General features: G+C 42.7%; 1 protein-coding gene and 1 long non-coding RNA gene across 3 annotated transcripts in view; one reads left to right on the forward strand and one right to left on the reverse strand.

The window, feature by feature from the left end:
* The window catches only part of LOC138259924 (sodium/calcium exchanger 1-like), a 414856-nt gene that overhangs the window by 306745 nt on the left and 91942 nt on the right, over nt 1-16169 (reverse strand). The window contains exon 2 of the mRNA XM_069207907.1: nt 12994-14775. Coding sequence (XP_069064008.1) covers nt 12994-14753 — 1760 coding nt within the window. The 5' untranslated portion in view covers nt 14754-14775. The remainder of the gene's footprint in view (nt 1-12993; nt 14776-16169) is intronic.
* LOC138259925 (uncharacterized) overlaps nt 1-16169 on the forward strand; it is a 165679-nt gene that overhangs the window by 65799 nt on the left and 83711 nt on the right. The gene's annotated exons all lie outside the window — the stretch shown is intronic.

A 16169-nucleotide genomic window follows, 5' to 3' on the forward strand; every position in this document is an offset into this window, starting at 1 on the left:
TGCATCCACCACTCCATTCCCCTCCTCCCTCCATCCATTCCACTGCAAGTGATCATATTAAAGACATTATTGGAGACCAAAGTCTCTGATAAAAGTCAAAGGAGCCAAAAGCAGCATTTCTCTTCATGTTGCATTGAGCCAGACAAAGCACAAGCTCCTGCGGGGCTTGTGGGAGCTCGTTGCTGCCAAGGGAGTGAGGTAGCCTGTGGGAAAAAAGGCCCCTTGGCCGGTCAGATCACTCTATTATTTGAAGCTGATGCCCGCTGGACTCCTGTGAGAGTCCCGTCAACCCAACCTTCAGGATGCCCATACATTTTTAACTTCCATTTCTGAAAAACTACTGAGCAGATTTATACTAAATCACCAAAATTAGTGCTTTCTGGGGAAAGATCTAGCATTCGGTCACATTTGGTGTACTTCAGTTCAGCTATTTTGGCTGTAGCTGAGCCTAAAATTCCCCTGTGGGAATTGGATTTGGAAATTTTGCTTTGGGACACCACACCTCTTTTTCTCGCCCCCCGCTTAATAGACCACTTTGAGACATAGAGGTGTGATAGTGGACGGATCTGTGAATTTATGTGACCAAATTGAATAGCCCAGTACTGAAGTTGGTGATTAATTTGTACCTGTGAGTGCTGTTGCTGTGCATCACAATCATTTTTCGGGTCCAGGACCTACTCTTCATCATCATGTTTTGGGAGCAGGAGTTATTTGTAATGATTAAACTTTGACCAAAATCAAGAGAAGGAAAAGCAGAAAGGCATAAAATGGAGAAAAAAGAGAAAGATAGGAACCCTATGACAAAAGTAGAAAGCTAGCCTGCAAGAGTAAAATAAAAAGGCAGGAAGTGTAGGGTGGTAAGGGAAAGAGATATGAGGTGGAAACATGGCTATCCCCATCCTCCTCTACACAAGGAAATTACCGATGCTAGATCCTCATTATTTTTGTCACGTCATTATTAATATAGTTTCATGTTGGCAAGATGGCTGAGTGAGTTAAGTAAGATTGGAGATAACGTGCACAAACAACTATAGGTCACAATTTCAAATCCCAGCAATTCCATCATTCCGAGGCCGAAAAACTGATACCTTGAAAATCTGATAGTAGTAGTAGTAACATCTCTTGTTTTGAGTGCTTAGAAATGGTAGAAATGTGGCACGAGGTGCTTTTCTAAGAAAACCCAGATATTATTAGATAACTGGGGTGGGGAGAGGGATAGTGGTGATGCAGACTTGAGCAGCACAACTTGAAATCTAGCCTGTGGCTTAGAATTGTAAAATTGGTATCTTTACAGCCAGACTGTGTTTGTGCGCAACCATGGGAACGAACGACTGGGGACCTGTGATAACACCTTTGTAGGTGTTATGAAAAATTAGCATATCGCTACTGCCAGGATTTATGAGCCATTCTCCTGCCAAGCAGTGCTGAGCTTTGGAGACTCTGCTTCAGAATGTCAGCCCAGCCCTCCAGAAGTGTGAGCTCCCAGAATCCCTAGCCACACTACTAGATTCTGGAATAACCATGTTTGGCCAAAAGGAATGCAAGCTCTCCCCCGTTCTTGGAGGTTGCTGGGAGGCACTATACAAGTTTCAGACAAACATGATGGCTCATCTCTATGTCCCTGTTGTGCTCTTCACAGGAGGCTATTGATTCATTGGCACTTGATTTGTCTGTCCATGTTGAGTTATTTCTTAGGGTTGGAGAGTTTTCGCTTTGTAAACCTCCTTTAGAGTTTACGAGGAGAGAAAAAGAAGGAAAAGTGTATATATATATATATATATATATATATATATATATATATATATATGTATATATATACATATATATATATACACATATATATATATGTATATATATACATATATATATGTGTGTATATATATATATACATATATATATATACACACAAATATATGCATATATGCCGTGCACAGTTATTTTGTAAAAACTTTTACTGCAAATACTACATTGATATTATCAAAGATGTCATGACTGACATAATTTGTGGGGTAATTAGCAGTGCATGACGAGGGCACAAGTTATAGCTACCTTAGGGCACGAGTTATAATTACTTGAGATAACTCTAACCATAACAGGTGAATTTCTAGGGTTATGTACATTTAAAATGTGAGCCTAACTATAATGCCCCTGTAACATTTGTTTTTTTTCAGTGAATTTCTATGTTTTTTTAAAATGTAAAGTCATTTTCATTACTATAGGTTAATCCAACTATGGCCGAGCATGGCCAAAGGCCATGGGCGGCTGCAGTCGGTGGCACGGCCTGGCCTGCATCATGGCCCTGCAGCCAACCCCAATAACAACCCAACACCATGCTGCATGCGGCCTTTGGCTGTGTGCAGCGGGGGTTGGCCACGGGGACTGGCCTACAGTCAGGCCCTGCTGCCAACCCCTATAACAACCCAACCCCATGCTGCGCACAGCCTTTGGACATGCGCAGAGGGGGTTGGCCGCAGAGTCACGGGGCCTGCGGCTAGACGTTGCATCCAACCCCCCTAACCACCCAACCCCTTGCTGAGCACAGCCTTTGGCCGTGCCCAGCAGGAGTTATCTTCTGCCTGTTTTTCTGGGTGTGGTAATAGGTGTGACAGGGTGTATCTGGGTGTGAGAGTGGCTGTGAGAGTGTCTGTCTGGGTGAGAGAGTGGATGCATCAGTGTGTTAGTGGATCTATGAGTGGGTGCGTCCGTGTCTGTGTGGATCTGTGAGTGGGTGCATGATGGTTTCAGTCGGTGTGTGAGAGTCTGAGTGGGTCTGTCAGTGGATGTGTGAGGGTCTGAGTGCGGCTGTCAGTGGGTGCACGAGGGTCTGAATGGGTCTGTGAGTGGGTGTGTGAATGTCTGAGTGGGTCTGTGAGTGGGTGCCTAAAGGTCTGAGTGAGTGTGTGAGCGGGAGAAAGATTGAAAGAGAAAGAGCGAAAGAGAGTGAGAGGGAGAGAGATAGAGAGATTTTCAGCTTTGATGGATGATATACTTAGAATGAGATATTTCTGGACAAATTGAAAATAAAAATGTATTTGTCAATTAAAAACAGTGTGATCACCTTTCAGTGTGAACCTTAAACTTTTGAAGTTTAAAAGAAATTAAAAAAGGAATACGACCACAAGCAAACCTGGAGTAGAACCCACAAATTTCAGTGCGAGGATTTGTGACCGCAATCTTTAGGTCATAGTTTACTCCTTACTGTGATGCTTCCATTCATACCTATGACAGTCAACACATGCATGTGATTGGAAAGAAACGTGAATGTCCCATCACTAGGAAGGTTTAACAGTCAAAACAACAGTAAATAAACAACCACATTGCCAAGCGATACTAGGATTTGAACCTTCAGCCTCCTCAGTGACAGCACAAGACCGTGACAATTAGGCCAGAATTGACTCTGTTCCGTTCTGCATCCAAAAGTAACTATAACATTCATAACAAACATCTTGCTAGCTTACGCTTTAAGTAATTGTATGGAGAGACTATTGCAATGACAATCTCCCTCTCTCTCTTTCTTTCATCCCACTATAAGATGGAAGAGAGAGAGAGTGCAAGGACTGCGGGAGGAGCCTCAAGGCCCCCGTGGTACTTGCCAGCTCTCTCATCCTGCGCGAGGCGGCATTTCTCCCACATTGCTCCCACAAGCAATGTTTTCATCTAATTCCCTCTATGCATATTTGAGTGCAGGGAAATAGATGAAAACTCCACTTTCTGACAACTGTCAGAAAGCAGACTTTGTTTGCTTTTGCTTGGTGGGACCTGGTTTCCGCTTGCCAGCCCAGCAGGGATCACGGCCGCAACATAGGAGCCGGCTCCAAATGGAGCCGGCGGTGTTGCGGCCGTGTGACGGGTGCAGTTGCACCCATCGCGCTTTTCACTGTCTGCATAGCAGACAGTGAAAAGCTGCATGGGGCCCTGTCAGGGGGCCCCACGACTCCCCCTTCCGCCAGCCTTTTCCTGGCGGTCGGGGACTCGTAATCCCCTGGGCAGCGCTGCAAGCAGCGCTGCCCAGGCGGATTATCACCGCCGGGGCAAAAGTGGCGGAATACCACCGGCCCCGGCGGTGCGACCTCGGCGCTTCTGCTGCGATTGTAATACGCCTGGAAGCACCGCCAGCCTGTTGGCGGTGCTTCGTCATTTTAGCCCTGGCGGTCTCGTACCGCCAGGGTCAAAATTACCCCCATAGTGTATACCAAGGACATCCCAATCAAATGTGTTGAAGATTTGCTCCACGTATGTGCCAAATGTACACACATCATTTGTGTAGAAGATAACACCAACATATGTTGCTAAGATATCCCCATTTTATGTGCCAAAGATAATGACATCTTCTGTCACGGAGATGTTACTATCATGTCTGTTGACAATATCCTCATTATCCATACCACTAAATATCCAATCAAGTATTTCTAGAATGACCTGATCATGTGCCCAAAAATACATACTCATAAAGTGTACAAAGAATATGTCCAGCACCATATGTGCCCCATAATTTTAACTTGTATTTGTTTCCAATAAATATTCCTATGTGTCTCAGATAACATCCTTAGGAGCAAGATGTTGTCCTCCTACACCATTACTTCAATAACCGCCTGTTTTTGTGCAACTATATACGAATTACATTTACCTGATTTAATTGCCTCAATTAGCTCCTTGACTGTCACCAACAAATAAGGTACAGCATTACATTTTACAGCCAGTGTAGTTTTTAGGCCTTTGGGAAGGTGGGGTCATTATCCACCAGGCGACGTACTCTTTGAAGGCCCACACTTGTGTTGCAATATTTATTATAGATTTTGAGCAAATGCTTGCATCATATTTATTAATGATGAAGACGCTAACACTAAATGGAGCTAGATGTTGGATCTGTTGTGTTCTTTTTCCTGCAAGGCATCTTTCAAAACTTTGAAACAGGTCCTTATCCTATGAATGGCCCAGCTTTAGTTTGTTGGTCCCAGTCCTGCAAAAATGTCTTACATGCCTGGCTTTCTTTCATTAAGCTTTCTAGCAACCACAATGCCTCCACTCATGCAGACAGATGGCGGAGAAATAAAACGTCCTCTTTAAACTAGTGGTGCCGTTCACAAGAACCCCCGCTCCTCTCCCTTCTTGGCATAAGTCCTGTGATCTAAAAATATAAAATTGTTTGCAATCTATAGAAGCTAATGTAATGGCGAATGTACTTGCCTCCTCAGACTCTTAAACTTGTAGGTAGCCATTTCACCTTACTCTGTATGTCACATGTACATCTCATAAATAGCCAGGCATTTGTAGTAAGGTTCTACCAAAATGACCATGTGCTGTACTTAATTTGAGCAGGTGCTTGTACTTGGTGGTCGCCTGCATCAGTTTTTGGGAACCAAGACTTATTTTTCCACATCAGACTTTGATTCAGAGCAAAGGAAAGGTAGAAAAGGGGGTGGAGGGACAATGAAGAAGAGAAAAATAGGAAAACAGTGACAAAATGAGAATCAAAGATGAGAAGCAGCGTGCAAGAGTGAGATAAAGAAGCAGGAAGTCTATTTGTTGGATACAGTTGATTGAGATAGTTTGTGGTGGTGTCAGGGTCTGCTGCAGACCATGCAAATATACCTTTGGGCTTCCGGAAAATATGCTATGCCCCATGCAGGAGTTTGTAGGGGCTCGGAAAGGCTAATGATGCGAGTGTCTGGCCTTGCCCGAATAGTGATCAGTACGGGTGTATGTGTCGGGCTGTGGGCCTTTGTCAGATCCTGTTGGAACAAATTGTGGGTTTTTTAAGCAATTTGTTAGTCGATTGTGAACTATGATAATGCATGTTTGTCCTCTGTGCGGGCATTGGGACCTGCAAGCCCATCTAGGGGCAATGGCTGGTCTTTTGAGTCTATGTGGCACAATGGTTAGAGCGGCAGACCCTGAAGCAGAGATCTGGCTCAGGACCAGGGTTCAAGTCCCGCCTCAGCAGGCCTTGGGGTCAATTCTCTGTGACCAGATTATTCTCGCCTCGGTGCCTAATCTAATTAATGGGTCCCACTCTCTAACTCTGGGCAATAGCTTGCTTAATCTCCACAGCAGCCCCAACAGTGCTTGGATGCCTGGCTTCACCCTGTGGGTGCCCAGGAGTGGGCACCTCACAGGGAAAATCCAGGAGGGGTTCCATAGCGGTATGAGCACAGCGACTTGAGACCCTAACGGGTGAGTAGTGTGCTATACAAGTGCGAAGCTTTACAGTTTATACGAAGGACTTTTAAGGGTTATTTGCTAGTATGCTGGGATCTCTGAGAACGTAGGTTTGGCCTTTGTAAATGTCTCTTGTGGGCTGCTTACCTGAATGTTGTAGCTATGCGAGAACATATTGCAGGGATGGAACGGTATCTTAGGGGCTTTGCAGTGGTAGGTAGGTGGGGACAGATTGTATGTTGTGGGCTAACTGAATAATATAAACTTAACACATACGTTAGTGCTACACCCCCTTAAAATCATGGAATAAAGTGTACACATTTTTTATTATTAACTGCCCAATAAGATTTCACCATATACTATTTGAATAAATGGAAATCATACCTAATTTATTCATGGTATACCTCTGAAAATAACAATAACACATATCACAACCAATCGGTACCAAAGTACTAATACCAACAAATTCAAAGGAATACTGCCACAATGTAAAGGTCAGTTTGCACGTTATAAGCGTAATATCACATAACACTGCACACCTGTAAAACATCACACAACCTTGGCTGCTTCACTCACACAGAACCAATCACTAAGTAACTGACCAGTCAGTCGAAAAGATTTACACTGCAGTCGATGAAAGAAACGCTCAATACCGTGGAAACATTTCTAAATGTCTGCCATTTTCTATTGTCACTGACTCCATCCCACAGTGGAAACCAATAGATGTAAAACGTGCAAAACAAAAACGCTCCATTGTGAGATGGAAATAAACAGGGATGGGTTTGTTACTAAACAACTCCTAAACTCCGACAGTCTCTGAGAAGTATGATGTAAATTTCTAAGAAGGACTGTGTGAAGAAAGGCATTTTCTAAGGCTTATCTTTGAGGTCATTGTTGCTGTTATTAGGTCTTCGGCTGGTTTCAGCTTTAGCTGTTTCCAGGATGTTATACCATTAATAGGCAATATACCGAGAGAAGGGCAATCCCTTAGATCCCCTCTGCCAAAAGCTGTTTTCGCAAAATGAGCACTGACCCTAGAAAGAGTGAGGCCATTTCACAGATCATATTTTATCCTTTAGCTTCTTCTGGGAGAGACAAATATCGAGTTCCAGCACACGTTTTGTTACTTGATCCTGTGGAAAGACTTCTTCTTAACAGCACTGCATCATGGTACGCATGTATAGACATACATCAGGTGTAATATGATGCTTATATTCGCTGTGGATGAAGGGGACTTTACACAGGACACCACTGAGCTCCACCTCTTGGGGACTGTACACAGGACACCACTGAGCTCCACCTCTTGGGGACTGTACACAGGACACCACTGAGCTCCGCCTCTTGGGGACTGTACACAGGTCACCACTGAGCTCCACCTCTTGGGGACTGTACACAAGACACCACTGAGCTCCACCTCTTGGGAACTGTACACAAGACACCACTGAGCTCCACCTCTTGGGGACTGTACACAGGACACCTCTGAGCTTACACAGGACACCACTGAGCTCCACCTCTTGGTACTCACGGCCCTTCCTGTACCCAACAGACACAACAAATGGCACATTATGAAAGGTGCAACTGCACATAACGGCTGCACGATTCTCGAATTCACTTCTTCACCCAGTTGGAAAATGTACCACCAACAAATACGCAAGCAATACCTGGCCAGATTTAGAGTTGGTAGGTAATGGCAACTCTCCTATTTGTGCAGAGATACAACTGGATTAGAATCCACCAGCGACTTTCCTCCACTACATGATTGCAAGGTTGCGGCTCGATTCTTATCCAGATATATCACAAATTTCACAAATCAGAGGACTTTATTAAGATGTGACTTTCACAAAAAGCCTAAGTCCCAAATTACTTGCTTCCTACAAGGTATCCTATCTGATATACAAAAAAATTCCAATTATTATGTATCACAATTCTGTGCCATACTCCCATCTTTAGCTACTCACGCATCATGCTACAGTGCCATAGTAAAGGGAGTTAGTGCTTTGTAAATGTACACAACATTCTATAACACATAAGTAACATTACAAAATATAACATTTGCTTAGCCATCAGAGACTTACACTTTATTAAAAAAACACAGGTCTGAAAATTTTTCATTGACTTCTTTTGAGTTGGAGCCAAGAGCCACTGTGGCTTTCCTCACGTAGTCCACCCCCATGACGCTCTGGGATGCTTCTCTCCAGATTGTGTCTCCAGGCTGTTCTGCCCAGCAGACTATGGAGGGCCTGGGCTCTCCTGCTGAATACAAATTAGGCCAGACATCTCTGAGCTTAACCCACGGGCACCGATCCCAGGCGCGCCAGCCGGCCACAAAGGGATTGTGTTTGGGATTTGAGAGGAGACAGTCAACTACTCTGTGATACCGAGTTTTAGGGGATCACTGCCAGCGGAAAGACAATAATATACACATGATCAGTGATAAACTAAATTAATGCATAAATAAAATGCATTACTGGTAGAAGGTTGTGTCTAATTACGGGCCGTTTGTGTGCCCTAACTTTGCATTCATATAAAGAAAGCTACTGCATTTTGCATCAATTTCAAGGAGATTCTTAAACTCTAGGAATTTGTTGGCCAATCTGAATGCTGCTGTGTGTTTAGGGGGGCTTTCACAGGCATACCAGAGGGTATTTGAAGCTTAGAGCTTGGTTCCACGTCAGAAAACATGGACCTTTTGACCGCACTGTGATCATGTGTGACGCTTTCAGCCATTCTAGACTTCGTAGCCAACAGCTCGTTGCACTCTGCCACGACACAACAGTCCATCCTTGATATATGGCAGAAAGAGGACCAAAGAAGGAATCCAGCAGCACTCTTCCCTTGAAGAGGTAAATTGGGGGGGGGGCAATAATGAGCCCCATTACTTTCACCTCGTGAATGCATAAAGTTGCATTACAAATATTATCGCGACGGTGTGATTGAGACATAGATACCTGCCTTCCAGAAGATTGCCAAAAAACATCGCAAGTCAGTATAGGGGTTGCCTTTTTTTAAATAAATGGTCACCTTTGCTTACTCTCCTGCGGCATTAAAGGTTACAACATCAGAGACACACACAAATGATATCAACAAGGAAACTAAAGATATAAAAAAGTTAGGAACAGTAAGGACACCTCAACGACATTGATCATAATCCTACAATACAATAAGTAAAAGGTGAGATAATTTTATGTCAGTTTGTCTTCTTTTTTCCGCTGTGTGCGGTACAGGGAAGTGCCCTCTCTTCATGACCAGGAACAGAGTTAAAACCGAAGATAGTGTTCACACATTTTCCTACACATTTACTGTATCTGTTACAATTTGCTTTTCATACATAGCACACTCTGGAATTTCACTGTGTTCTTTCGCGGTGAACATTGTATGCAGAATGTTTTTAAGGTTAACTATTTTAGAACCCCTTCTGCATTAACATCATAGGTTTAGTTATATTCACCAAAAATAGGGAACACGAGCCTGATGTCTCTGCACCATATGTATGCATGACTTTGAATGCATTGTAGGTATGGATTTGTCTAGCCCTGACGAAGCCACTGATCCAAATGAGCACCAAGAGTAGCCAAAATATATAGGCAAAATCATATTGATGTATGATACATTGGTTTTGATGAGCATCCAATAATAGTTTTTATCTATGACCTAGGGTACCCGCTGAATAAAAGAGATAGGGCCAGATTTAAGAAAAGTGGCGCTGCACTGGGTGTAGCGCCATTTTTCTTGCACCCTTCGCGCCACCATTTGTGCGCTGTATCTAAGATACGGTGCACCATGGAGTTAGTTAGGGAACTAGCATCAACATTTTTGACGCTAGTTTGGAGCTTTGCAGGATTAGCATCAACATTTTCAACACTAATCCTGCAAAGCCTATTGTAACCAATGGTGTGCCTCCTTTCACCTGGTCTGAGCAGGCCTTAAAAGTGCCGGAAAAAGTTAATGCACCATTTTTTTGGCCCCCCTAATGGAGGAACACCCTCCTGTATACATTATGCCTTCTGCAGGCATAACATGGCGCAAAGGGTTACAAAGTGGCACAATGCATGCATTGCGCCACTTTGTAAATTTTGTGCCGCAATTTTGGCCTCGTTGGGCCACATTAGCATTAAACAAATGACGTTAATGGCGCCAGGAGGCACTAGGGGATCTTAAATCTGTCCCATAGTTTTCACGTTTATGTTTGGGTATTATTGGTATTTCTTGATCCTTTCAGTGATTCCACTAAATTATATATTGAACTCCCACGAAAGCTTGAATCCATCTAAGTGGTATTTACCTTCCTGGATGGGAAGAGAAAACCAATGAAGAAACACTCCACATAGATTTGTTAGTGAGGGGTCCTTTTCCAACATCTCTAGATACTTCTGATGTTTTAGATGACCAAACACTTAGGGCCAGATGTATGAAGCTATTTAGCACTTCTTAATGGGATGAATCACTATAGTGGCCCATAAAGAAATGCTAAACAGCCTTTTGGGATGTACAAAGGCTGTTTGGGAATCGCAAAATCCGATTTCTACCCACATAGGAAATCGCAAATATGGATTTCCTATTTCCTATGGATATGTACAAAGTGTTTCTAAATGCAAATTGGGCATTTAGGAAAGCTATTACCATCGACTCAAGGTCGACTCAAAGTCAATGGCAATTATGTGCAATTAAAAAAATACATTTTAAAATGCTTTTTTAAAATAGTGTAAAAAAGCGCACACATGCCCCTAAGGTATGTGTGCGCTTTACATGTGCATCACTTTTTTCAGGGTGCAAGAAGGTGGGGCCTTAGGTTGAACATCACCTTTGCTTTCATTTCCTAATTTGTGAATTAAGAAAATGCTAAACCATTCGTACCTATGTGCCTTTTGGCCCATAGGAACCAATAGTTTGGTATTACCTAAATAGCTATTCCCTAATAGCGATTCCTACACTGTATTAATCTCTATTAGATAATCTCCATTTTTGTACATATCATTTTACATTTCCTAAATAGTGATTTCTAAGGAGTTGCTATTTAGGAAGTGCAAAATAAGTATTTGGTACATCTGGCCCTTAGTTCCCTAATAACTTTTGCACTTGTGAAATAATGAAAAATAACCTGCAAGATTGAGATAAAGAGGCAAGGAGGGTATGGTTGTATATGAAAGGGGCACGAGGTGAAGTGAAGACTAGGCAGATTTGATAGTCATCATCCCCTGCTGCCGACTTTTTGAGAAACCTTTGGCTTCTGCACTTATTCTTTTACAAATTAAGCACTGCAAATGACATTGCATCACTTGCCACTGGTGTGGAGGTCTTTTGCCTTCATCAGTTCCTGTATTTTGACCACTAACACCCAAATCAGAATTTCCTAGGCAATCCGAAATTCCACCTAAGCCAAAATGTCTCCCACCTGGAGCAGGACACTGCATGCACACCATAAAGCTACCTCCTAATCTCCCCTTGTACAGATTAAAATTAGCTTGATAAATCCTTCTCTGCCAACTAACCCAACTTTCATATTTTAGAGGTTGTTAAAGGAGAACGACTCCAAAAAGATGCATTTGATCTAATCATGTTGCACGAATGAAGAGAATGAAGATGAGTCTAGTATTCCTTTCAGTTGCAAACCCGTGGCCTTTACAACAGCTATTGGTAAGACCAGGGAAGTCTTCTATAAATCTTCATTTTGTTTTGTCATTAGTCAGTTCCCTGCATGCAGTGTACATTGTAAAGATACTTTAACGGTTTTTAATTATTCACATGGACATAGAATACATGCAGATGTGCAGAGTGTAATATGCTATTTATTACAATTGTTGAGAGTGCAGAGAGATCATGGCTTCATAAGAGGTGTAGCCCCAAGTGGATCATGATGCCCTTCGTCAAACAATAGTAATAAATAACATATAACTCTCTGCATCATATCCGAAGCTAAAGGGCCTGAATCTGTATTTTCGAAAAGAATCACCATAGCTAAGCTTTGTGCGTAAGGCTCCACTTGTTTTTTCTGTCACAAGATTCTAAAATTGAATCTATAAGACAATAAATATTGTCTTTGAGTCAGTTATACAGTGTTGTGGTAATTACAAGGAATCTAATCTTTGCATTGTGTGCATACACACACACATAGGATTTGCCATGTATCCCACATAATCCATTAAAAACTGCATAATCAGCTAATGTGAACAAAAAATTGTTTCTACCTCAAATGGATGAAAAGTTACAAAAATAGAGGCAACGTGTTGCTGTGTAGTGGAAGCCTCCTTGCAAAGGTACTAATGAGGTAATACATTTGCCTAGATGGTGTTAACCTAAGAAAAAATAGAAAAAATATTAAAGTAATGCTGTCACAAAATATGCTCCATTATGCCACATAATTAGTTTTTTCTTGCCACATAATTTAGTCAACCTTGCCACATAATTTGAAATGTCCTGCCGCGTATTTTCAGTGGCCATGTATATATATAGTACATATGCAGATGCACAGAGTGTAATATGTTGTTGATCCACATTATGTCATGTGAGAAGGGACTGTGGCCTATGAGAGGCGAAGACTTGAGTATGTTATGACACCTCTCTCCTTCATATATGGTTTATGCCATACTGATTTTTCATGATTAGCGGTTATGAAACAATTTACCCGAAATCAACTTTTTCATCATTTTCACTGACATGGTAAAAATAAGTATAAGAAAAAGTGTGTGTGTGTTACCTTGCGCAAACAACTTGGTTGAGTTTTGGAGGCACTCTATTTACACTGCCCCCTTGCCCATTCATCAACATTTAAGGAAACATGAAACATTGTTTGCCCTGAAACCAAACGAAAAAAAAAATGGATCTCAAATTACTCACATTGTCTCATCATTCTGGAACTCGATCTTCCCCGTCACCTCTTGGTAGTCCTCTCCTGCCTTTGCAGTACCTTCAATGGTCTTAAAGGGTATGGCCACTCTCCCTCGAGCACCTGATGTTCTCAGCACTTTGACCCGCATGACTCCGATGCTCTCACTGACATGTGTTGACTCTTTCTCAAAGGTAAAGATGCCAGCATGGTCATCATCAAAGATCGTAACAGTTGCAGTCTTGGCAGCTCCCAAGCAAGCCTTCGGTGGTGCCTCACTAGGGTCCAGGCCACGGTCCACCCACAGGATCCTTACGTTGCTCAGGTGGACATAGAAGTACTCATCCTCTTCAAAGATGTCATCATCAATAATGCCAATTGTGATGTCCTTCTGCGTTTCACCCGCTTTAAAGACCAGGGTGCCCTCTGCAAACTCGTAATCTGAGCCAGCATTAGCTGTACCATCCTCTGTCTTGTAGTTTACCTTGACTGTGTTGTTTAGGTCACCACCTTTGCGGACGATGGAAATCACCAGTGAACCACAGTTCTCAAAGCACTGATATTGCGACGGCTCGAAGAAGACTTTGGTGACCCGATCATCCTCGTCTGAGCGGACCTCCTGCATACTGATCGCTTTACGAGCTTGGTCAGCAGCGTGCTTCTTTAAGATATTCCCTGCTCCAATCATCATGCGAGTTGCTTGAATGCGGTAGAAAGCACGGCTCTTCTGCTGCTGAACTAAAACTTGATAGTTTGCCATTTCGATTAGTTGTTCTATGTCTTTCTCAGGATACTTCTGTTTCATGTCCTTGAAGTTCCGAGCCATATCTCTCCTGGCCTCATCTTCTTGATCTTTACTTTCTTCTGGAATGGTAAGCATTCCATCAAGAGCCTCCTTGTGGGAGTTATCCATTTCAATGTCCATCTTAGGATACTGGCCCTCGACCTGTGTCTCGATTATAAGACCTCTGTGCTTGTCTGCCCGATATTTCTTGTGAACATATTTATAGAAGAGGAGTCGCCGGTCAGCGATCCAGGACTGGACCACACAGACGGGGAAGAAAAGGAATGTCAGGAGGCCTTCCCATACCTCAACTTCTCCAGGAGAAAACCACGCCAAGATCAGATACAGCCAGATATAGGCGAAGATGCTCCAAGAGGCAGTCACAAAAAAGACTCTGAGGTGCTTGATCTTTCGGGTCTCCCCTTCAGGGACCACATACACACAAATGGCGATGATAACAAACATGTTGAAAGCAGCACTTCCCACGATAGTACTTGGACCCATATCCCCTGCGTGAAAATTATGCCCGACTATTTCGATGATGGATAAGAGGATCTCTGGGGCAGAGGAGCCTAGGGCCATCAGTGTTAGATTGGATACTGTCTCATTCCATATTCGAATGGTGGTGGTGGTGGTTTCACCATTGGGTTTCTTGATGGTGATCTCCTTCTCCTGAGAAGTGATGACCTCAATGGAGGCCATAAATCGGTCAGCAATGATGGACATTCCCAGGAACATGTAGATCAAGGCCACAAAGTACACAATGGCCCGGGCCACTTTATCCCCTACAGATGGGTTCTGAGGTAGCCACATGGGAAGGATCACCCCTTCCTGGCACTCAGTTGCCTCTTCACAGGAGGGATCTGTTGAGTTCTTCCCATCTACTTCCTCCACACCCTCCATCTTTGCCACATGAACATGAAAGAAGACAAGGAAAAGCAGAGCAGCAGTATGCCAGAATGCAGAGCAGTAAGAGATCCACGCCATTGTTGCAGGACTGATGCTTCACCTGAAAAAAAGAGTAAAAACATATTAGTGAATATGCAGATTAGATGTTTGCATGACATAGCTACACCAAGTAAATATGACCCCAAGCTTGCTTCAGGTAGGCAATACTAGTCAACACTTGACCAGTGCCAGGTTATATTGATGCTGTTATGTTCAGAAAACAGTGATGAGATGTTCATCGCCTTTCTTTCACATTTAAGCCTGGTCTGGAAGACAATGGAGGACTCAAATCCAGGAAAAATATCATTAAGGCTCTGATGTAAAATATGGAAGTTATTTCTATAGGTTTCCAGGTGTGTTTTACTTGCTCATTTGGCATTGGGATTCCTTTCACTTTTGGGACAAGGGCCTTACATTGCTCTAAACCTGGGCCAAAAAAGTCGGGGCACTAGAATTACACGATTCTGCAGCCAATGCGTTTACCACATAATTATGGATTTACCACACGTCACATAATCCAAGGTCTACTGTAGAGTGTGCAGTTGTCAATTAAATGTTTCTTGTACGAATGGAACCAAGGTTACTAAAAAATGCCACGCCTTTCGCAAATATTAACTGGTCACCATTTAGCTGATGATAGTTGTATTCATGTGTCAACCCGGTATCAATGACTAGAAAAATTGTCCAACTATTATTAATGCATGTTCAAACTACAAAATAGCGAACTATCTCTCCCACATAATGTGCTATATTATACTGCATATTTTCCATGTTTTTCTGCATAATTAAGCAGCCACTGATGCGTAATACCTCCCACTTGTGCTAAACAATTCCTGTCGCCGTGAGCGTTGGTCTAAAAAGGACCCGACTTATGGGATAACCACTGTCTAGGTAAATGATTTACTTTAGGATTAGTTGTTTGTACATTTATACAATTTAGCCTGAAAATCGAATATGAATCATGTTGGATATGCTTGCCCTAAACTTGGAAACTGGAATTCATTCTGAAACCATTAGTTGAAGGTAACTAACATTTCAGACATAAGGACAACTCTGACCCCACACCGCCCGTTAGGAGTAGAGATGCTGAGGTACAAAATGAGTAAGAATCCTGATGAAGTGCACTGTTTTTACAGTTTTTAGATTATCTGAAATCATACTATTTCCTCGAACCTGGATGCTGTCAACAGCTTTTCCAGACTTATGTTTACCTGTATTCAAGGTGGAGTGTGCTCACTAGCCCTAGTGGTTGTGGCTACAGGCAGACCTATGAATTATGTGTCAGAGCGGCCTTATGTGGTATCTCTGAGTGCTAATGAGTATGCCGCTGTTATCTAAGACCTCGGTTTACTTAAATATTGCATATGTGATAAGCTTTGTTCCACATTGAACCGTTTAAAAAGTCAGGTCTCTGCCACACATCATAAATGGCACCCTTTAAACATGATGAAATCA

Source organism: Pleurodeles waltl, chromosome 9 (assembly GCF_031143425.1).
Source record: "Pleurodeles waltl isolate 20211129_DDA chromosome 9, aPleWal1.hap1.20221129, whole genome shotgun sequence".
NCBI classification, from domain to species: domain Eukaryota; kingdom Metazoa; phylum Chordata; class Amphibia; order Caudata; family Salamandridae; genus Pleurodeles; species Pleurodeles waltl.